The sequence below is a fragment of the Mirounga angustirostris genome, unplaced genomic scaffold, assembly GCF_029215605.1.
Source record: "Mirounga angustirostris isolate CCGP_5_RB_7025 unplaced genomic scaffold, mMirAng1.0.hap1 SCAF_2, whole genome shotgun sequence".
Lineage (NCBI taxonomy): Eukaryota > Metazoa > Chordata > Mammalia > Carnivora > Phocidae > Mirounga > Mirounga angustirostris.
The window spans coordinates 58,447,210-58,470,442 of NW_026991710.1; the positions used below are offsets into that span (position 1 = coordinate 58,447,210).

General features: G+C 37.6%; 1 protein-coding gene across 1 annotated transcript; it reads left to right on the forward strand.

Moving 5' to 3' along the window:
• The first annotated feature begins 1,920 nt into the window (after window positions 1–1,920).
• Window positions 1,921–22,229, forward strand: AFP (alpha fetoprotein). The gene is made up of 15 exons (XM_045879435.2): window positions 1,921–2,103; window positions 3,103–3,154; window positions 4,080–4,212; window positions 6,262–6,473; window positions 7,596–7,728; window positions 8,637–8,734; window positions 10,952–11,081; window positions 12,996–13,210; window positions 14,808–14,940; window positions 15,460–15,557; window positions 16,153–16,291; window positions 18,671–18,894; window positions 20,036–20,168; window positions 21,461–21,515; window positions 22,077–22,229. The coding sequence occupies exons 1-14, from the start codon at window positions 1,968–1,970 to the stop codon at window positions 21,503–21,505; spliced, it is 1,881 nt and encodes a 626-aa protein (XP_045735391.1). The 5' UTR covers window positions 1,921–1,967; the 3' UTR covers window positions 21,506–21,515; window positions 22,077–22,229.
• The last annotated feature ends 1,004 nt before the right edge of the window (window positions 22,230–23,233 follow it).

The following is a 23,233-nucleotide window of genomic DNA, read 5'->3' on the forward strand; positions in this document are numbered from 1 at the left end:
CCTCTACCTTCAATTCCTGTCTTTGAACAAATACATTCAGCATCCATTCAGTAAATGTTATTAAGGGTGAATTATGGACCAGGCACTGTGAAAGGCTTTGGGATATTTTGCCCCTGCCTAGCAACATTGTTTACAGTTTGTTCCATAAAATGCGTTCAGTTCTTCATAATCAGTGCTGTTTCTTTCATATATTTGAGTAAAGAGCCCTCTTCAGGATAGTAGGAGAGTGGTGACCCACTCATACTCAAATGGGCAGACAAGTCAGCCATGCCTCTCACTACGGAGGAAGGAACAAGGTTTGTGCCCGTCAGCGTGTTCCTTAGGAGACAAAACCTGGGGGGGGGGGGCACATGTAGCAGAAAATAAACAAAAATTATCAAACAAATGGGAATTTTACTTGACCAGCAATGAAGAACTTATCTTGCTATGCTAAATCTTTGTAACTCCTGCCTCCCACCCACCTCCCCTATGGTGACCATCAGTTTGCTCTCTAGAGTTAAGAGTCAGTTTTTTGGTTTGCCTCTCTCTCTCCTTTTCCCTTTGCTTTTTGTTTTGTTTCTTAAATTCCATGTATGAGAGAAATCATATGGTATTCATCTTTCTCTGACTTATGCAATATAATTTTTTTTAAATACATTCAATTTTTTAAACTTTATTTTTAAATTATATAATCAACCTTTCATTGAACAAGTTTTGAAAGAGAAAAAGAGTGAGGAAGAGAAATTCACTTGTAATTCTACCATTTAGAGAAACCCAGTGTTAAAACTTTGTGATCTTCTACACTGTTTTTTTTTTGTTGTTGTTGTAGTTGTTGTTGTTGTTGTTGTTGTTTGGAGCAGGGGGAAAGACAGGAGAATTACAAAAAATGGGATTATTTGATATCTTTTTCCCTGTTTCTTACTTAGTGACATACTATGAGCCTATTTCTGTATCATTAAATATTCTTCCACAAAATTATTTTGATGGCTGTGTATTACTGTACTCAATGAAGGCACCATATTATTTATTTTTACCTGTAGTTCATTATTTTTTTTAATCTTAACTTTGGAAGAGTGAATAATCTGTGAAGTTTTAGAAAATACTGACGTGTAGGTCTCACCTCCAAAGGTTCTGATTTAATTGGTGTGGGGTGCAGTCTAGGCAATGGGGATTTTAAAAGTTCCTCTAGTGATTTAAATGTGCAGCTAAGATAGAGAGCCCCTGACAGACAGGGCAGATAGGAGCGGAACCGCTCCTGGAGTGAGGCAGGCTTTCATAAGTTCTTCTTAGTATTAACATAATCATTTTGAGTTGCTGAATGAACAATGCAACTGATCCACTTCAGCTTGAATATACATGCAAAATTATTTTGTAACAAATGAAATTATTATAGGGCTTCGTTCACCAGAGTGTGTGCTCAAAGTTTTCTGTTAAGCCATACACAGTATAGATTACTTAAAAATGGACCTTATTGACATAGAATCAGGTGAAAAGGATTTTTGAGCTAAACAATGTAATAAGCAATGTATTCTTCAGTGAAATCTGAGTTGGTCAAATATGGTGTCCAGTGCCTGGCATATGATAGGCATTCAATTAAGATTTTTAAAATGAATGATTACATTTAGTTGAATTTCATAAGAAGCCTGGGGATTTTATCTTTATGGCTCCATTAACTTTTTAATTTGAAAGGAATTAATTATTGTGCAATTTAGGAAAAAAAGATTTCTTTAAACATGCTGTAGATTGAGAAGAGTATTTGTTATATTTGCAAAATGGGATGAACTTGCAAGTTTTTTCCCCTTTTTTTTCCCCTCCCAAAAGAAGTCTGTGTCCTTGAACATAAAATGCAAATAATCCCTGTGCTGTTAATTATCGACAAGTTGTCCCATTTGCAACCTAAGGAAATAAAGTAACAGATATCCCCATACACTAGCAAAAGATTACTAATTAACAGGCATTGCTTGAGAAAGGTATAAAAGAATTACAGCATGATTTTCAATATTCTCCCCCCCACCATTGCCAACAACAAAATAGCAACCATGAAGTGGGTGGTATCAATTTCTTTAATTTTCCTACTAAATTTTTCTGAATCCAGAACAATGCATAGAAATGCATATGGAATAGGTAAGATATTTTGTGTTTTCTTTTTTGTCTTTTCTCTATATCAAAGTTCTTAAATTTGCATTTATTCATTTGTCCTGATTTATTTATATTTTCTGTTCCACACAGAGGAAAAATATTTAATGGTGAATATCTTTAAATGAATGATAAACTTGTGACTTTACAAGAGGTTTACAAAATCATGGGGTGCTTAACATTATCTATGAATGGCTTATATAGTTAACATTGAATTAATGCTTTGTATATTATTTATTTAATTAGTATACATATTAACTTGAAATATGTGTATCTATATTATATCTCTATCTAGCTCTATATATGTGTCTATAATCCTGGTTCCTTTACCTACAAAACCCCCTCAGACTGGTAAAATAAGTAACATCTTTGTTCTTTACTTCCAAAAAATGGACCATTATTTGACTAAAGAAGAAATGGTGTGACTGGGATATAAATAGGCAAGCGAACTGTGGTGTAATCATGTTCAAAAGGAGGACTGAAATGTATTTTTGTTTTAAAGATTTTATTTATTTGACAGAGAGAGACACAGTGAGACAGGGAACACAAGCAGGGCAAGAGGGAGAGGGAGAAGCAGGCTTTCCGCTGAGCAGGGAGCCCGATGTGGGGCTCGATCCCAGGACCCTGGGATCATGACCTGAGCCAAAGGCAGACGCTTAACGACTGAGCCACCCAGGCGCCCCTGAAATGCATTTTTAATCCTCTGATTTCCAAGCTAATTAGAACGTCGCAGTACAGGGGGAAACCAAACAATTGGATTTTAGTGCTAGCTCTACCATAAATTATTCTTGTTAACTTAGCTATTCCTGAGTCTCTAGTTTTCTCAAATACAAAATTAAGGGATTTGGATAGATGCTCCTTAATGTCTTCTCAGTTGTATGGTTCCAAAATTGTATAGTTCTAACTTAAACACAAACATTTCTGTGTAACAATGTTCATTTTCCTGGTGCAGTTGCCATTTCTCATGGAGTTTATTTTGCTTTTCAGCTTCCATTTTGGATTCTTCCCAATGTCCTGCAGAGATGAATTTAGTTGACCTGTAAGTTTTGCTCATATAAATGCACTTCAAATATGAAGCAATGATAATTTTAGTGGGGTAATTAAATGAAGTTGGATAGCCCTATGAGTTCTGGAAAGTACAAAAGTGAATTGAAGACCTTTCTTATATTGGATATCAAATTGATATTGAAGAGGTTGAGCTGTTGGCCCATGCCTTAGATATTAACCTCTAGATTCCTTGAAACTCCACGGGAAAAACCAAATCAGATTTTAGAAACTCAAGATTAGTATCAAATCAGTGGTGACCACCATCTATAAAGGTAGGAATTTCCCACATCAATACTGATAGATTGATATTACAATATGCTCTATTCTGAATACTATGTAAATCCTAGTAGCAGATAATGGAAGTAAAACATTCTACTTTCTGTTATTTGTAGAGAGTGTTTTCCTTTTGAGTGCTGTCCATTCCACACTCCTGAAGTTTTTAGTAAGGAATTTAAAGTAGTATGTTACTGCTCCTACTTGCACCCAGAAACCTGTTAAAACAATTCTTTGGGTCAATCCATGAGCACTGTCTTGGATCAGATCTTGATCACGCTGGGAGTCGATACAGATAGAGGTTTAATGACCAATTCTTTGCTTAAATTTAAAAGGAACTATAGAATATAGACACCCTCAGTTATAGCTACACTGCAGTGGGTAGGTGACCACAAAAGCAGGAACCACTCTTATGGGAAATCCACTTTGATTTTTTAATAGATATATGTATATTTTAGGGGGAGGGGCAAAAAGACTGACATTTCTTTCTGGATGACTAGAACCTAATTTCACATACATTTTTAGCAAAAGTCACCCCTTAAACAGGTCACGTAACAGAAAACCAAAACAAACAAAAACTACTCTTGAGCAAAAGCAGTTTGACATGTCTGTTCCTTAAGCATTCATATGTATTTTTGTTTCAGAGCTACCATATTTTTTGCTCAGTTTGTTCAAGAAGCCACTTACAAAGAAGTAAGCAAAATGGTGAAAGATACACTGACTGTAATTGAAAAATCCACTGGCAGTGTGCATCCTGTAGAGTGTTTAGAAAACCAGGTGAGTGAATGATGATGATGATGATAATAATAATAATAATAATAATAATAATAATAATAATATCCCACTGTGATATTTGACCAAAGTTTAGCAGGCAGAAGAGCAGACACAGGGAAGGCATGAGAAATACATTTAAATATTTGAAGAGCTGTTGCATGAAAGAGGAACTGGGTTAACTCTGAACTGCTGAGGAGGGCGGAAAAGAGTGGGTGCCTGTTGTAAAGAGACAATATAAGCATGGTGACTAAAAACTAAGGTTCTGAAATTTGAGTATCTGGGTGACCATGAACGTGTTACTTAACTTCTCTGAGATTTAGATGCCTTATCTATAAAATAAGGAATAATAATAGCTTCCATTTCAGGGTTGTCATTAAGATAGATATAATAATAGTAATAGAAGGTACTTTTTATTAATCACACAATGTGACAGGCATTATTCTAGAGAGTATTACATACCTATTGATAATAAAAATATTTTATGACCTAGAGCATAGCACTGATGAATCAGGTGGATGTCCAGTGAGCCAGGAGACCCTTGCTGGGCTCACTGGTAGAATATCCGCTTTGCCTACAAATATAAATTTATTAAATATTTACAATAATCCTAGCAGATAAATGCTATTCTTCCAGTTGAGGAAGCTGAGGCACAGAGAGGTAACTTTTTTAAGGGAGCCCAGAATCAGGATTTAAACTAGGCCATCAGGCTCCAAAAGTACCACCTTAAGCAGCTTTGCTACACTCTACACAATAGTGAATGTGAGGAACACAGCACGTACTGAGGATTGCCAGGATTAGCAAACAAGCCATAACCAACTATGAAACTCACTTAAATTTGAATTTCAGTTAAACAATGAATAGTTTTTTTTAGTATATCTTAATGTAGAAGGTCAAGAAATCATTTATTGTTTATTTTATCTCAATGGAGAAAACTAGGAACTTTATAATGATTAGAGTGACCCAGTTATGGAATGAAAGGCCCAAAGAATCGTCTGTCATGGTGGAATTGATGAATGGCCAAAAGTCATTATATCTGGAATATTGTAGAGGAGATGCCCTTTTAAAGATATAAAATATTTTCCAACTCTGAAATTGATGATTTAATTAAACTCCCTGTTTGGCATCTTTATTTTTGGCTTATCTTGCTAATCTAAAAGCATGTATAAAAGGAGCAAAATACATTCTGTATTGCAATTTTATGTCCAATGCGAGGTTCATGATAATGTTATATGTTGATGATTTATCATTGTAAACTTAAAGGCATGATTTTTATGTGGATTGGGATTTGAAAGTCTTACTTAAAATTTCTAGGGTTTCCTAAATTTTAGCAGTTATACAAGCTAAATAAAACTTTCCTGAGAAAAATGAAGCCTGTATTTCTCAGGGGCATTCTTTAGACTACTGGTGTAATCATCTGATTTTGGTAAAATTAAGGCAACAAAAAAAGTGGTTTATGTATTTTTTAAATAGCTTCTAGACATCATGGAGCCAAACTGCTGATAATATAAAAGGGAAAAATAAAATATTTCAAATATTTTTGGGGGGAAATAAAATATTGCATGGCCTTTTTCTTTTTAAGATAAAGTAATTTTGTCTAACAGTCACGCGTATTTCTCAAGGTTGGAAACCAAAATTCCATTTCCAAAAAGGCATGAAAGAAAGCTCTCATAGGCTGAAATTAAATATATTGGGATTTGTATAGGGAATTGTTTTTTAATCTGTAGTTCTGATTTTGGATATTAGAAAACTTCTCCTGTGTTTTACAGAATTTCAAAGTAAACTTAGTTGTCTTTCATTAAAAGCAAATCTTTCTTGGGGCGCCTGGGTGGCTCAGTGGGTTAAGCGTCTGCCTTCAGCTCAGGTCATGATCCCAGGGTCCTTTGATGGAGCCTGCTTGGGCTCCCTGCTCAGTGGGGAACCTGCTTCTCCCTCTCCCTAGGCTCCTCCCCCAAGTCACGCTCTCTCTCTCTCTCACTCGCCCACTCTCTCTCAAATGAATACATTTAAAAAACATACAAACAAACAATCAAAAAATCCAAATCTTTCTTATAGCTATCTATCTTTCTGGAAGAAATTTGCCATGAGAAGGAAATTTCTGAAAAGTACGGACTTTCAGATTGCTGCAGCCAAAGCGAAGAGGAAAGACATAACTGTTTACTAGCACACAAAAAGGCTGCTCCAGCATCGATCCCTCCCTTCCAAGTTCCAGAACCTGTCACCAGTTGTAAAGCATATGAAGAAAACAGGGATATGTTCATGAACAGGTAAAGATCCAATTTAAAGGTAAATTAAAACTCCCGTAGGAGAGCAGTATCAAGCAGAATCTAGAATTACTGCAATTTAGGGATATACTCTAAAATATGGAGAAGTGGCAATAATGTTGCACCTGCTGAGGTCCTGCCCTGGGAAATTAGGTGAGCCATTCTGAGTGCAACTTTGTTTCCACAGCATGAGTGGTAGATGTGGTACAGACCACGCACCAGACCCACCAGTTTTTCCCTTAGTCTCCTGAGAGGTACATTTCCCCCCCCTTTTAATCTTTCCATTTTAGCTTGCCTAAGAATATTTTAGTACCACACAAAGTGATTCCTTCTGGAGTCAAATATTTGATGTTTCATGTTCACCAAAATGCCTGGAAATAAAAAAATTTTAGAGCTCCAGGAAGGTTTAAGGCTAGCAATTACCGAGCACTTAGGATGTTGTAGGACCATGTGTTCTTGCACGTCTGCTTGGGTTAATGCTCATGACCTGCCTTTGAAGTCTATTGTCCTTTTTCCTGTCATTCTTCCTCCCATTTTGCAGATGTCCTCATCTGAGGTTTAGAAGGTTAAGATAATTCACACTGCGGACTGAGGGCACAGTGCTAGTACCTTCCCAAGCAGGGACTTGAACTCAGGTTCTCCGTTGGGGAATCCTATATCTGACTCTCCATCACGTCTGTCTTGCACGCTGCTCTCTTGCACGCCTGAGCCAGAGAAATAGAGAGCCTGCCCTTAGACCATCTCTGCTATGGAGACTGTCAAGGAGGATGATTCCATTCTGTACTGATGAAGAAAAAAAAAAAAAAAAACTCCACCTTCCTATCTTACTTAGTGGAGGTCTGGATTTACTGACCCCCCAAGCATGTCTGAATGTGCTTATTGAAAAGGACACCTTGATAAGAATCATATTCAGCATTTCTGCCTATTTGGTTCTCATAATAAAATATGGTATTGGTGGTCAGATTGTTTCTCCCCCTGGGGATCTCTAGTAAGCAAAATTTTTCTCGGCATGTGGAAAAAAATATGGCTGTTTTCTGACTCTTTAAGCAAATTCCAGAGTCCAGTTCTAATAGTAGTCCTATTTTTATATGTTTGCAAATCTTACAGCTCCTTTTCATTTCATAGGTACATCTATGAGATAGCAAGAAGGCACCCTTTTCTGTATGCACCCACGATTCTTTCTTTGGCTGCCCACTATAGCAAAATAATTCCACATTGCTGCAAAGCTGAAAATGCAGTTGAATGCTTCCAAACAAAGGTATTCTATTTGTATAGATATCTGAACTAATACTTTAATCTAGCTATGACTCATTAAAACCAAACAAAGTTAAAAATGGAAATATGCTTTGCATGCAGAATACCATGTTCAGAATTGAGCATATTTCAGCAGTCTGATATTCTTTGGGCTAAAACAGCCGGACTTGCTGCTTTGTATTCATTCCTTTGGTCAATAATTATTATAAGACTAAGGACGGGAGATTGCGGGGGGGAGATGAAAGAAGACAGGGTATGGGTGATAACATAAGCGTAAGAGAGGGGACTAAGAGGTGAAAGAAGATGGGGTAGAAGGAGCAGGAGGAGAAAAGGAGGTACAGAAGGAGAGAGAGGAGAAAAAGAAAACAAACACTTTAAGCTCATTATTTCTTTTGATCCTTAGAACAAATTTGAGGTGTAAACATCATCATCTAACAAAAGGAAACTTCGGTTTAGAGAAGTGAGTAGCTTTCTTAGGTTTGGAGAGCTAGAATAACATCCACAAGTAATCACTTGCCACCAGAAGTCCTACAAGAAAACTTCCTAAGAACTGTGACTATTCCCAGAATGTCAGGCTGTGACATTCTTTTTTTGTGATAAAGCAAACGTTTAAGAAATTATCAGGTTTCAATTTGTTTAAAAGTACAGTTGTTTACTCATTATCCCAAGTAAGAAAGTTATAACGTTCTTGTTTTGAGGTATTTTAAATAAATCTGTCTGGCTTCGATGTATATAAACTAATCTAAAAGAAAGAAAGAATGGATAAAGTTCTGTACAAATGTATCACATCTATAATTTTAGTAAAATTTTTTTATGGTTTGATGTTTTACCTGTATTGGTTGTTTTTCTAAATATTAGCGCCTGTAAAGGAAAATACATCCTTTCCTGACAACTTATTTCTTCTGTATCTAGACAGCATTGATTATAAAAGAATTAAGAGACAGCAGTTTGTTAAATCAACATATATGTGCAGTAATGAAAAATTTTGGACCCCGAACCTTCCGAGCCATGTAAGTTTAAGCTGTATCTAGGGAAGAAGGTGAGATCTGCAAAACTACCATTTTGCCGTTTGAGCTCATTTTTCTCATTGTCACTGTTGTAGAGAATGAAGGTTCCTTTGATGAGAGCTAATGCGATTAGGATCATGAAATCCCAGGATTGGAAGGAAGCTAACTGATAGTCTGCTGCTTAACACTTTTTAAAGCCTACTTAATTTACCTCTGTCTCATATTCTATCTTTGTTGTTAGGATAAAGAGGAATACAAAAAAACCCCAGACAGTTAATCATCTAGCTCAACCTCTTCATTTTTACATGTGAATAAACTGAGACCCAGAGAGATGAAAGCCGTTTAGGCAGGACCACACTGCGCGTCAGCAGAGCCCAGTTTTCTAGGTCCTGATCAGGATTTATTTTCCTTACTGTCTGCTAGGTCAGTGATCTTGAATTGTCTGTCTCCTGACAGCTGAGACTTGGACATGAGATGTAAAAACCAGACTTACCAATGGTTGAAGGCTGCGCTACAGGGCATGGCTGCCGCTAGCCCCATGCAGCTCCTGAGCGGTTGAAATCTGCCTGATGTGAGTGAGGAACCGTGCTCCAGGTGGAAAAGACATACCAGATTTTACAGACTTAGTATGAAAAAAGGGAACGTGTAATATCGTCTTAATAGGTTTTTATGTTAATTGCATATTGAAATAACTTTTTCAAAGAATTTTTTAATTCGCCTATAGTTGACACACAAAGTTACATTAGTGTCAGGTGCACAACGTAGTGATTCAACTTATTTCTGTCTTACGCTATGCTCACCACAAATGTAGCTACCATCTGTCACCACACAACACTATTACACTATCGTTGACTATACTCCCTATACTGTGCCTTTTATTCCCATGACTTATTCATTCCCTCAGTGGAAGCCTGTATCTCCCACTCGCCTTCCCCCATGCTGCTCAGGTTCATGCTCATACCCCTTTTCTCTGGCAACCATCAGTTTGTTCTCTGTGTTTATAGGTCTGATTCTGTTTTCTGTTGGGCTACTCATTTGTTTTACTTTTTAGCTTCCACAGAAGAAGGAAATCATATGTTGAAATGGTATTATTTTTGATATATTGGGATCAACAAATATTATTAAGATGGATTTAACTGTTTCTTTTTTCCCTTTTGATGTGGCTACTAGAAAATTTGAAACTACGTCACTGGTTTGAAGTGCTCTTCAACTTTTACGATGAGATGTTTCTAGTCGAGGAAAGTATCTGAGATGCTAATGGAAGACTATTAAGTCCCTGCATTCACAGTTTATTTATTTGTTTGCTTGGTAAATTACACATTTAAACATACTATACACAGTGGAGATCTAGGATAAGGTTTGTAGTTATGGAGTTAGTTCCAAGACTGCCTGAAATTTTTTTCTTGGAATAGGTCAGATGTTGCTTTAACTACCTTCCAACTCTACTGGAAACGTAGATGGACTCATGAATTACTAACAAAATATGAATTAAAATATTATTATAATGACTGTATTTATCATTTACTATCCATAAGTGATTACACTTAAATGTTATACATTCATAAAGAAAATCTACCCTTAGCAGAAGCAGCAACACCACCAGCTGCTCTAGGGAGTAGAGCCTTCATCTAGACATCTCTTAAAATTTAAGGAAATATGTAGAAGTCACACGACTTTTTCCTTCTTCCTTCCCTTTTGGGCCACACACTATGTGGCTTGGCGTGCTGACACGTCTGGATTTAGTCTGCTCTACTCTCTTGTCTCACTTCGTTGGTTTGCACATAGACACCCCTTCCTGTAGTCCCACAAGTGTTTTTTTTCTCCCAAGTAAAAAATGATTGTTATTCTCATGGAATTTTCTCTTTCTTAATTGTGTGTCCTTTTAATTTTTTCCTGCCCACTCACTAAGGTGATTCCAAACACCCAGCATCATAGATGAGCAGTGAAAAGACAGATTTCATCCCAATTCACAGGAAAGCTGTTGAAGACAAATACATCATGTCCAAACTACTTGTGGGGACAGGTCAATTTAGAAAGCCACTGCGTTGAAAGATTGGGCTGGAACATACTGGACTTAGAATGCTTTTCCTTTTCTTTTGGGACGGCAGGAGCACTTCATTCAGTTCTTTCTCTTTGCAGCAGCAACTACACTAATACTCTAAGTATTATTTAATGTTGGTAGATAACCAGGATTGACTTCTATTTCTTTCCCTCCTCTAGAACGGTTACAAAACTGAGTCAGAAGTTTTCCAAAGCTAATTTTACTGAAATTCAGAAACTGGTCCTGGATGTGGCCCACATACATGAGGAATGTTGTAGAGGAAATGTGCTGGAATGTCTGCAGGATGGGGTAAAGAGTCTTGCCTCCTGATATAGTTCCACTAACTTCTCTTTCTTCTGCTCCCATTCTAAACGGGAGAAGGCTGTTTGAGTTGGTCACAGGGTAGGGTAACTAGCTGGCTGAGGAAAGTCACAGACTTCTTGACAGTGAAACTGAAACCATCTTCTGTTGATCCTACCTTTCACTTAAGAGGTGTTCTCCTCTCATGAGACTAGTGCCCCGTTCATTCATTCTTTCTTCTGAAGGAGATTGTAAATTCCACACAGGATCTTGGTGGGGGAGGGACAGACTCTTTTAACAAATTTGTTTTTCCATCCATTTATTATTTCATTTGACAACTATATATTGAATACTTTCTGTGTGCTAGACACTGTGAAGGGCACTTGTGATGAAGGCACAAGCTAAGCTCAGGGAATTTATAGTCTGATAGAGATGAGACGCTTGGGGACTGTCTTCTGTTTACTGTTAATCTCCAAAGGCTGACAGCAGGATGCCTGGCACACAGAAGGGGCTCTATTATATCTATCATATAGAGATATCTATTATATGAAGACAGCAAAATAGCACAAGAAACAACAAAAATAACACAAGAAACTGTTCTACAAGATACAAAGCTAACCGCGCCAAAGAGAGGTGTGGATATTGGGCTCTAGGAGAATTAAAAACCAAAACCCCCAAGCCCCCAACACAGAATCCTCGAGCATGCCATAGTTGGTCACCATTTAAGCAGCGTGGCATTGGTCTCTTTTGGGCCAACCTGAGGCTTCCTTTATACTGTACCAGAGGCCCGTCTATCCCCAAATTACTCCCTCTCCAGTCCCTGATGAGACACCTTCTTCTCCAAGAAGGTTTAAAATTATTGCTCTTAGATATTCAAATGGCTCGAAAATCTGGGCTTGAACATGGTTTCCAAAAGATCGAACGTGAGGATAAATGCTTATTTCAGCAGGTCCCTCCGCAGTTTGGCTGAAAGAGTCCTGGAAGGCAGCCGGAAGCTGAGGCTGGAAGAGGCCTGAGCGGCACGGTCTCTGAGCACCCGCAGAGATCCTGGTGCGAGGAGCCTGGGAAGATTCCCAAAGACAGATTTCCGATTTCATCTATTTTTCCTTTTAAAAGTTTTTACCTGCATAGTAGGCACCATAATAAGAACTATTTTTTTTTTTTGAAGTTAGTTTTCTTGGTTTTAATTGACAATTTTACTAATTTCTATAGGCACTTAAAAAATTATTTTTCCATTTTTGGAGCTCATAACCACCCTTTTCCTTTAAAATGGCAAAATTAATTTCAGTATGGTATGTAAATTGATTTTAATGGCTGAATAATGCTTTCTAATTGTCCCTATTGAGAATGCATAGAATTTTTGGTCCCGTGACAGTGATATGTAAGCTCGGCTTCATTCTGGCCACTTAGATGAGCTGCCATTTCATTATCTATAGCCTGCCCTCTGGAGGTCACAGTGGGTCACTGCAGATTGTTCTGTTAACAATGGAGCAGAAAGTTTGATCTCCGTATTAGGACGTCAACAGCAAACGTCCAGTAGCAAATTTCAGTAGTAATAGAAAGATACATACCAATGTGCATGTCATTTGGTTTGGAGCGTATATTTCTCTCTTGTTTTAAAAATCTTCCCAATACAATAAAATAGGTTTTAGTTGACAGCTATGAAAGGAAGAATTGAACAAACAGGGGTAGGTGAAAAGGAGTGAGGAAAGGCAGACTAGGGAGAAAGCACTAAAATGGGAGACAAAGTAAAATGCCTTCTTTCTATTCCTTCCTTAGTTCTTTGCTCCCCCCCTTCTCTTCCTTCTACCCTTCCTCCCACCCTTCAATCCTCCCTCCCTCCCTTCCTTCCTAGAATTGGCCCTGAGGTCCCGCATTAAAGAATAAACCCGTAAAACTTATACTTCATTTTTCCTATTACAGGAAAAAATTATGTCTTACATATGTTCTCAACAAGATATTCTGTCAAGCAAAATAGCAGAATGCTGCAAATTGCCCATACTTGAACTGGGTCAATGCATAATTCATGCAGAAAATGATGACAAACCTGAAGGCTTATCTCCAAATCTAAATAGGTTTTTAGGAGAAAGAGATTTCAACCAATTTTCTTCAAGGGAAAAAGATCTTTTCATGGCAAGGTAACACACTCGGTAAATGTATGTTCACATAAGTAAAGATTAGGATGTAGCTGACAGCTTTGTGTGGCTGACATGGGGAATGATAGCTATGGTTTTTGAGCTCAGCATGTGAGGGTGATACTAGAATGTAAAGTCAAAATATATTAAGCAGGTGAGTAGGGAATAAGGAAATGGGATCTATCTTACACTGATGGGACTTTCACTATATTAACTGAGGTTATATTTTATTTTGTATCAATTTCTCTGGGATCAGAAGCATTGTCATCTTTGTATGGATTACTCATATAAAGACCACCACTGAGCTTCCAAATAAGATCCGAGTATTTTGTGATAAGAAGGGCTCATGGTTAAGAACGTGCTTTTTCATTGTGCATGTTTTAAGAACTTTCTCCCAAAGTATAACTCAATAGATAATAGTAGATAGAAGAGCTTTTATTAGAACAGTTTATTTGCTATTTATTTAATGTATGTTTTATTTTTGTAAGAAAATCAAAACATATGTTGAGACACTTGCAGTATAGTAGTTAATTGTATCGATATAATTGATAGCACATGTTCTCATTCTATTTGCCTTTAAGGGAAGCAAGCAGTCAAGTTAATACATTGCCCTTTATTGTACAGTGTTCTATGGACACCATCAGAGGAGAGATTTTTGCAACTCTTAGGATGTTATGCCTAATGATCTCCAAGAGTCTTTATAAATTTAAGAGTCTGGTTCTAATGTAAGAATGAAAATAATGGCCCGATTTTCTTTTTAATATTCCCTAAGGATATCACTTTATCATTGCTTACAGATTGGACATTCACACATCATTTGCTAAATAAAATTACGCACACAAGAACAAAGTCCAGATTGAAAAAACCTGCATTGACAATTTATTGGTGGCAGAACTAAATATGACTTACTTCTATAACTTGGAAATACAATTAGTAAATCCAAGAATTATCTTTTAAATTCACCCACCCACACATCCAACGCTAATTGCTTAACAGAAACAGTTCTTCACTTAGAAAGGTTCTTTGCAGTAGAAATTTTCTCAGCTGAGAGTGGTCTTCCCCCAGATCTTTATGTAGCTTCCTTCACCCAGGTTCTGTTCCAAAAGAGCAGTCCAAAGAGACATTTCTTAACCAATGCTGTCAATCAGGAGTCACTTTTCCCCTTCTGTTGTATCTTCTCTTCATTGATTTATCACCACCTGAATCTGATGACCTATTTCTCGCTTATTCAATTCTGTATGCTTTATTTATTCAATAATGTATGCTTTTGAGAGGTCAGGCATTTTATCTTATACATTATTGAATCCTTACTGCTTAGAGAAATGCTTGCATAGAGTCGGCACTGGAAAAACATTTGTTGAATGAATGACTGTGAAGCTCATAATTGAAAAACCCAGGTGAAGAGTGCAGAAGAAAACAAAATACCATTTAAAACAGTTGGAGGGATTGTTATTTGTATTAGTTTTACCATGCATATAGTTCAAGTCATAATTTGATTTCAGGTTTATGTACTTGAATTTTAACTTTTTCATGCCATATAACCCAGGAATAAATTGTCTCTTAATTCCAATAACATGATATTTTTTCACACATATTCCAGATTTACTTATGAATATTCAAGAAGACATACGAAACTTGCTGTCCCAGTTGTTCTAAGAGTCGCTAAAGGATACCAGGAGTTATTGGAGAAGTGCTCCCAGTCTGAAAACCGTCTTGAATGCCAGGATAAAGGGGTAATTTGCTCTCGCTTTAGGGAGAGTCTGAAAACCTGCATGGATATTACCCATTAAAAATACTGTTTTTTTTTTTTTGAGAGCATCTAGTTATTAACTAGTAACTAATGAGTTATATCTATTGAGTAGTCATCTAGATATTAAGTAGTTATTAACTAGTAGTCAAAAACTAGTGGTCTACTTTAGAAGTAAAAATGTTAACCAAAAGTTCCTTGACACACAGAATAAAAATAATATTCATTGTTGAACAGTTCCAGAAAAGCAGGAATTTATACAGAAAGAACTGTAGTCCTTTATCCAAAGATTGAATTCTGTGTGATTCACAAAATTTTAATCTCCCCAAAGTCCATTTGTTTTAATTCTCGCAATTCACACTTTATTATCCTTAGTATTAAAAAACCTCTAAAATTGTTTTTTCTAAGATTGGTGTCATAATAGAATAACATATTATTGATCAATTTTTACAAAGTTTTGTGTTCAGGAAGAGAAAAAAGTATGTAATAATACTTGTATTTTCAGGAAGAGGAATTAGAGAAATACATCCAAGAAAGTCAAGCATTGGCAAAACGAAGCTGTGGCCTCTTCCAGAAGCTAGGAGAATATTACTTACAAAATGCGTATGTTTTTTGTTTCTTGCTTTTTTGTGTATGTTTTTTTAAACAGTATTTTTAGTGATTTAAAATGATGAAATGGTGAGGGGAAATAGCAACCTAAATTAGTCACCCAACACTACTCTAATTTCAGCCCCTATTTCAGATTGGAAATCAGTGTAATCTGATCACCCAGTTTCCCTTGGGAGAAGGTGGGGATCCCCATTTCCCTCTTTTAGGGAGGAGGAAGAATGATTTGTGAAGGTCTGATCTTTGGCACTGGCTTTGGCTTCCCCAAATTGTGCAGATTTTTGCAGAAAAGCTATTTATTCTGTTGCAAAACATGAAATAGATCAAAATTACAATCAGTGAAGCTTTGAGGTTGGGAATAGAAGTCAGCCTATCATCCAGCGTTTGTTTTCCCATTGTGATATGTTGATAGAATAGAAGTACAGGGGGTGGTTGTTAGAGTAAATGCATCTCGAAAGGTGGTCCCAGTGCCATGAGGATAAAGCAAATGAGCTGACTTCATGGCTTCTGATACCAAAAGAGGGTCTTTGAAGAGTGAGGAGTCCCAAAACTCACAAATGGCTCAGGATTTGGTGAAAAATGCTTCTTCCAGGTTTCTTGTTGCGTACACAAAGAAGGCCCCTCAGCTGACCCCACCTGAGCTGATGGCCTTCACCAGGAAAATGGCAACCGCAGCAGCTACTTGTTGCCAACTCAGTGAGGACAAACAGTTGGCCTGTGGCGAGGGAGCGGTGAGTGTTTTGTTTAGTCCCATTGTTTCTGCCCCGTGTGGCTTGAAATAGTCTCATGATTCCCACCTAGGGCAAATGGTAAAAACCACTGTGGAGATGGCTTTACCAGGCTTGTTCAACTCATTACAGTTGGAGAGGGCATGAACTCAGCTCTGAACAGTTGGCATGTGGCTAGGCCGCCTGTCCTTCTAGAATGGCTGGTGGGAGTGCGGCCGGTGTATCCAGCACTGTCTGAGCAAGATTTATGGATGGGAAAGATATAACAACCAACAAGTCGTTCAATTCAAGATTTCTTCTTTTTGTTCACTATATACTTTATTGTTAAAAAGAAGAAGAAAAAGAAAACCAAGGAGTGAGCCTACTGGACTTCAAACTCCCCTACACCTTGAGGCCCTGCTTCTCACCAGCCACCTTTCCTAAACCAACATGGAGACCATCACTTCACCCTAATAACAACATAGCAATTCTTCAGGATTATTCTAAAGACCCACACTGCACTTCTTTTAACAGACGTATTCTCTCATTTAACAATTATACTACTCCCTTTTGAAATGCCCCATTATCATCTTCATTTTATAGATAGAGAAAATGAAGCTCAAAGAAGTTATGTTAGGACCAATGTCTCCCAGGTAGGAAATGGTGGGGCTGATACTTGAATGCATGTGCACCTCTTCCTGGAGCCCAAGCTCCAGCACCCAAGGCCATACCTTCTTCAGAATTTCCTTGCTTGTCTCACACACCTCCACTGGTGTTATTATCCCCCTGCATCTAGTTCACCCATGTATCTGAGTTACACCATTGTGCACCCATGAGCACTGGCTTTGGTCTAATGGATGCAGTGAAAAAAATGTGAATTGAGTTAATAAAATAGAAAGCTTCACTTCTGAGAGATGAAAATTAGTCATTTTATTTTCAGCCATACTTACATATTTGCCTTTTGTAGTATAGTCTTATTATATTAGGGACATTTTCCCCCTTTAACAAGGTAAAGAGTATAGAGCAGGGTAAGTCCTTCTGAATAATAACAGGACTTTCTAGTTAGCAATGCCAGTCATCTTTATTTTCTAATGTCACCAGCATCACATGTCAGATTACAGTCTGAATTTTCTTTCATTATTTTTCCCCTTAAAATCACAGTTGTGAACAAAGTTGTACATTTATTGTTGCCCTTATCCTCTTTCCTTTTTCTGATGCTGAGGACTTACTTGCTAGCTAGTCGTCGTGTCTTGGAATTTTCCACCAAAAGTTAGGAGTGAAAGGATTCCTGTGATTCAGAGTCGTCTTCATCATTTATTGAATTCCACACATTGAGAGGCTGCAGGGACACAGGACTTCGTAACAGATCAGAAGTGTAGGTTCTGGAAGCCTCCTGCCCACATCCTCATCCCACTTTCACCACTTGTTAGTAGCGTCACTCTGGAAAGCGAGTTATTTCTCTAGGCTTCAGCTTTTTCATCTGACATTTGGGAATAAGAATTGTTACCACCCACACTGTCTTAAATGAGGTAATCCTTGTAACTCATTCAGCACTGGCCTGATACACAATATACACACAAAACATGTTGACCCTTATTACAAGTTATTGCTAGGTGTTTAAGAAATATCTCCGACATGTGGAAGGTAGGAGGATTCTACATTAGGAAAGCCTTAAAAGACACCCCCCCACACACACACATTTTGGCCTTCTTTCTTTTCTTTTTTATTTTTAAGGTTTATTTATTTATTTTAGGGGGTGGGGAGGCGCAGAGGGAGCAGACTCTGAGCTGAGCACAGAGCCGCAGATGGGCTGATCCCAGACTCTAAGGTCATAACCTGAGCCGAAATCAAGAGTCAGACACTTCACCGACTGAACCACCCAGTGCCCCAGCCTTACTTCTTTTCAATTAGGATTATATATTAGCTGTATGCATGCATGTGTGCATGTATGTATGTATATGAATGGGTTAGGCTTGTGCTATTCTTACCTTCAGAAAGCGATTCTCTGGATCTGCAAAATAAAATAGAAAGCTCAGCTAGGTATACGTAAGAAATTTAAGCCATGTATTGATTTCCTAGGTCAGGGCGCATAATTTTTTCCCCTTTGGAAGTAGGTGTGTAAGTGGAAGTGTATTTCAAATAGCTGACAGAACTAGCTGAAAGGACTATCTTCAACATTACCTATGGAAAATCTGCCACTAAATGGTGAGGTTTATCCCAAACAAATGGGTAAAAAAGAATCTGCAATGTGGCAACACATGACCCTACACAGGTAGCAAATTTTTCTGTAATATTTATAAATTACTGGGCATTAAAAATCGCAACGATTCTCTGGAAACCTGAATCAACTTAGTGGCTAATGCTGAGTTGCTTTGCTGTCTTCTTTCTCATTTTCCTAACCAGGCTGACCTTATTATTGGACAATTATGCATCAGGCACGAGGAGACTCCTGTAAACCCTGGTGTTGGTCAGTGCTGCACTTCTTCATATGCCAACAGGAGGCCGTGTTTCAGCAGCTTAGTGGTGGATGAAACATACACCCCTTCACCCTTCTCTTCTGACAAGTTCATCTTCCATAAGGATCTGTGCCAAGCTCAGGGTGTAGCACTGCAAAGAATGAAGCAACAGTAAGAAATTGTCATTTGCTAGCATGGAGAAGACCAACAACAATAAATAGTAGTTGAGATTTCTGCCTTACACACCCAACAATCTTGGACTCATTAGGAGAAATTATTGCCCCAAAGCACTGAAAGTGGCTTTTAAAATAGTTTTGTCTCAGTGTCTTCACAGCCTCCTTGGAACATAGGTCTGGAAAAATTCACAAGGGCAGACGATTTTTTGTTTGTAAAAATAGTCTCCATTGTAACTATTGTTGTGATATGTGTTGGGACTGAGGGAAAGTGGGCAATCTATTTTGGAGAATTGGGATATGTCTTGGCAGTAAGTTTGGGTATTTCCATTCCAAAACACTGGAAAAACACCATTGAACCTTTTTTTACACTGTTCACTTTTTGAAGAGAATAACCATAATATTTGATTCAACCATGAAGTATGGGTGTTATGAGATAGAATGCACATTTCATTTCATTGTATGAGGCATCCTGTAATGGCGTGATGGTAATCCAAGTCAATGGAACTTATGTTCTCCAAATTCCCATGCATTTTAATACCCACTTGCTTTGGAAATGGTTTTCCTTCATTTCGGAAAACCTGTTCTTCCCTTTTCCGTTGTCACAATCTGTGTCATGTCCTGAGGTACAGTAAGAATGCTGCCTCCTCTGCCAAGTCCTCTTCCCTATTCCCCGGTCAACATCAATTCCTATATGAAAGTGTTGCTAACTGAGTAGCACGGATGATTAGTGGAGCCAGTGCTCAGGTAAGGGTGTGATAATTATGGACGGCAGGAGTTTGGAAATCTGGGCCTTTGAGTATGGATAGGATGTACTCTAGAGTGGAGAACTGGAAAGGATATTCCAGGTAAGTAAGAAAAAGACCGTGTCTTACTACATGTAAGCACGGTGGAACTATAAAATCATGTTTCAGCTATAATCTGCACAAATCCAGACCAGTAGAACACCTGTCTATTTCTAGCCTCAGTCTTTCTGATGCAGGCATTGGACAGAGTAGGGGTTGTAAGTCTGGTGATGGGTTGATGGAGTAAGGTTTGGGGGCAGAGGGTTGAGAGGGCCCTAAAAATTCTCCACTAGGAAGGCTTTAGAAAAATACCTTTGCGTAACAGATTTCTCTTTTATTTCGTTTAAATTATAGGTTTCTCATTAACCTTGTGAAGCAAAAGCCACAAATAACAGAGGAACAACTTGAGGCTGTCATTGCAGATTTCTCTGGTCTACTGGAAAAGTGCTGCCAAGGCCAAGAGCAGGAAGCCTGCTTTGAGGAAGAGGTACGTGCAGCTCATTTTCACATTCGAAATCCTTGGGAGGGCATTTTCTGTAATGCATAATGAAAAGAATATTCCACTAATCTATAACTTGAAAATAATGCCAGAGAGATTTAAATTTACTTAGAAATAGATTAAGGGATTTTATGATATTTAAGAAATAATCCCAATTTTCTCACTAAATATTAGGAAGAAGCATAATTTTCAAATATGTTAAGAGAATTAGTAAGTTTGATTTATTTCCTGGTAGAGTAAACTATAAAGTGAATATGTAATTAATTGAAGATAATTTAGACAGTTTCTGGCCTAAAAACTGATCAATTCAGCTAAATGGATTAAGAGGATTTAATAGCAAATTAATTATGCAAACAAGATATTGGGGGAATATTTATAAAAAATATTTTTAAACTCATTTAGGAGCATACCTTGGTATTCCAACAGACTAGTAATTAGGAATTATCTTAATCTTATTATTTAGCAATTTTAACTGGATTTATAATTGGCTACATTTAGTAAGCCTTTAGTTTATGTTACTAGATATATTTGAATATAGCATCATTATAATTTTGTTTATTTATTTTTAAAAATATTTTATTTATTTATTTGAGAGAGAGAGAGAGAGAGAGAGCACAAGCAAAGGGAGTGGCAGAGGGAGAAGCAGGCTCCCCACGAGCAGGGAGCCCGATGTGGGGCTCGATCCCAGGACCCTGAGATCATGACCTGAAGGCAGACGCTTAACCGACTGAGCCACCAGGCGCCATGCATCATTATAATTTTAAAAGATATCCTGTAATTCTGCCTTTTTGTCAAGTGTACACTTACCAGTATATGTCTGTGTTTTTAGTAGAAGAGGGTGGGACACCGATAACCAAATCAGATGAAACAAAACTGATAACATAGGTTTGATGCAAACCATTTCTGATATATTCTGATATATAAGCTACAAAAAGAAAAATGTCCCTTGATGAGAGAAGACATTCATTTAGATTTAGAGACCATTAGCACACAGTGGTTATACTTTCTCTGCAAACCTTCCAGTTGCTATGACTGACATGTGGAGGAAGGTGAGGGGTGTGGTGACGATTGGTCACAATCTGGAAATTGGCATAGGAAGAACACACTATCTATACTGTAGGGGTGAGTGGATTTTTTTTTTTCTCTGACTTCCATTGTCCCAGCTTGTTGGCATCAGAGATGTACTTGAATTCACCCCTAGATAGTGGAGAGTTCACTGTGTAACTGACACAGTCATCCATGTCTTCGTTGGCTGATTCTTATTTGTTTATATTTTTCAGGGTCCAAAACTGATTGCAAAGACTCGTGCTGCTTTGGGAGTTTAAATTACTTCAGGTAACAAAAAATTCAGACAAGGATAAATATAACGATCATTCTCCCAAAGTACTGATCCATAGTGAAATATGTCCTGAGACCTACCGTTAAATTCTTTCTTTTCTTAAGATTTTATTTTTATTTAGTTGACATAGAGAGAGGGAACACAAGCAGGGGGAGTGGGAGAGGTAGAAGCAGGCTCCCCGCAGAGCAGGGAGCCTGATGCGGGGCTCAATCCCAGGACGCTGGGATCATGACCTGAGCTGAAGGCAGACGCTTAACCGACTGAGCCACCCAGGTGCCCCCATTAAATTCTTTTCTTAAAAAATAAATGCAATGCAGCAGAAAGTTTATTTTAAAAACACTGGAACAAAGTTGTGTCCACCATGGTAAATCAGTGACTCAACAACCTCAAAATTCTCTTAGGTTATGTCTTTTTAGGTTATTTCTAAGGTTTCAGCAAATGCCATCAGAAGACCTTCCCTTCTACTTAGTATTTCCCTGATGTAAAATAATAGAACCAGTTACCTTCTGCACCCATTCATTGAATCGGTACTTAGTATATTTTTGTTCTTATTACAGGGGGAAGAAAAGAAGACAAAATAAGTCTTTATGGTTTGGTGTGAATCTTTTCCTTTAATTGTAACTGAGATAGTGCTTTTTGTGAATTAATGAAAGGATGAAGACTTTAATGTGAGATTTCTCTATCATATAAATAAAGTATCTCCAATTTTTTCCTTTTTACCTAGCCTGCTTATTTATGAAAGTTTATAGATGACCTTTAAAAATAGTTATGTATACCATTGTCTGAAGCAGATTCTGATAAAAAAACATTGGGTCTTGGTTGTTATAGGAGATTAAAGCCACTCAAGGATGGATTTACAACCCTAAAGGCTAGATGCCTTGGTGCACTAAAAAGATGTTCAAGTTAAGCACTGTGATGCCAGGGCACTTTGCTCATTAAATGACCACTTATGTATTCGAACAGATAAACTGGAGATGAAAAAAGAAATTATGCTTTCATGGGATCCATCAAGAATGATACTACTCAAAATATAACATCTTTTTTTCTCCATCTTGTTCAGTTCTTTATTCACAGACATTTTAAAATATAAGTAAGGGTTTATTGTAGTTGTTTTGATTAAATATTAATATATTTAGCCTTTGATTTTTCTTAGTTCACAAGTGTTTATTGAGCACTCACTGGGTACAAGTTCCCATTCTGGGTGTGGTCACTGTCCTCCCGGTGCTCCAGTAGAGAAGAAAGCAACTAATAGCAATGCAACGAGATTATGGTCACCATAGAGGTGGCAACAAATTGTGGAGCAAATCAATGGGTAGATGAAGCCAGTTCTGCCTGGGGAAAGGTTCACACTGAAAGAGACAGACTTTTAAGAAGAACCTTGGAAGATGAGTGGGCATTCTTCAGTTCACGTAAAGGAGAAGTCCAATTCATTAGAGAGGAAAACATAGCCTATGACAAAACACAATAAATTGTTTTAGGGCAGTACTAGGTGGGTAGGAAGGATATAGATCTAGAAGATGAAGCAAGATACATCAACTGTAGGATTGAGAAGATTCTCATGAGTTTGATTCCAAAGGGTTTGGATAATATCTTATAAGTAACAGGGATCAAAGTGATATCTAAGCAGAGAAGAGTGACCATGGTTAGTTTTTAGGAAGATAACTCATGAGATATGGAGGATGGGGAGTATGTGTGGGGGCGGGGGGGGGAAGAA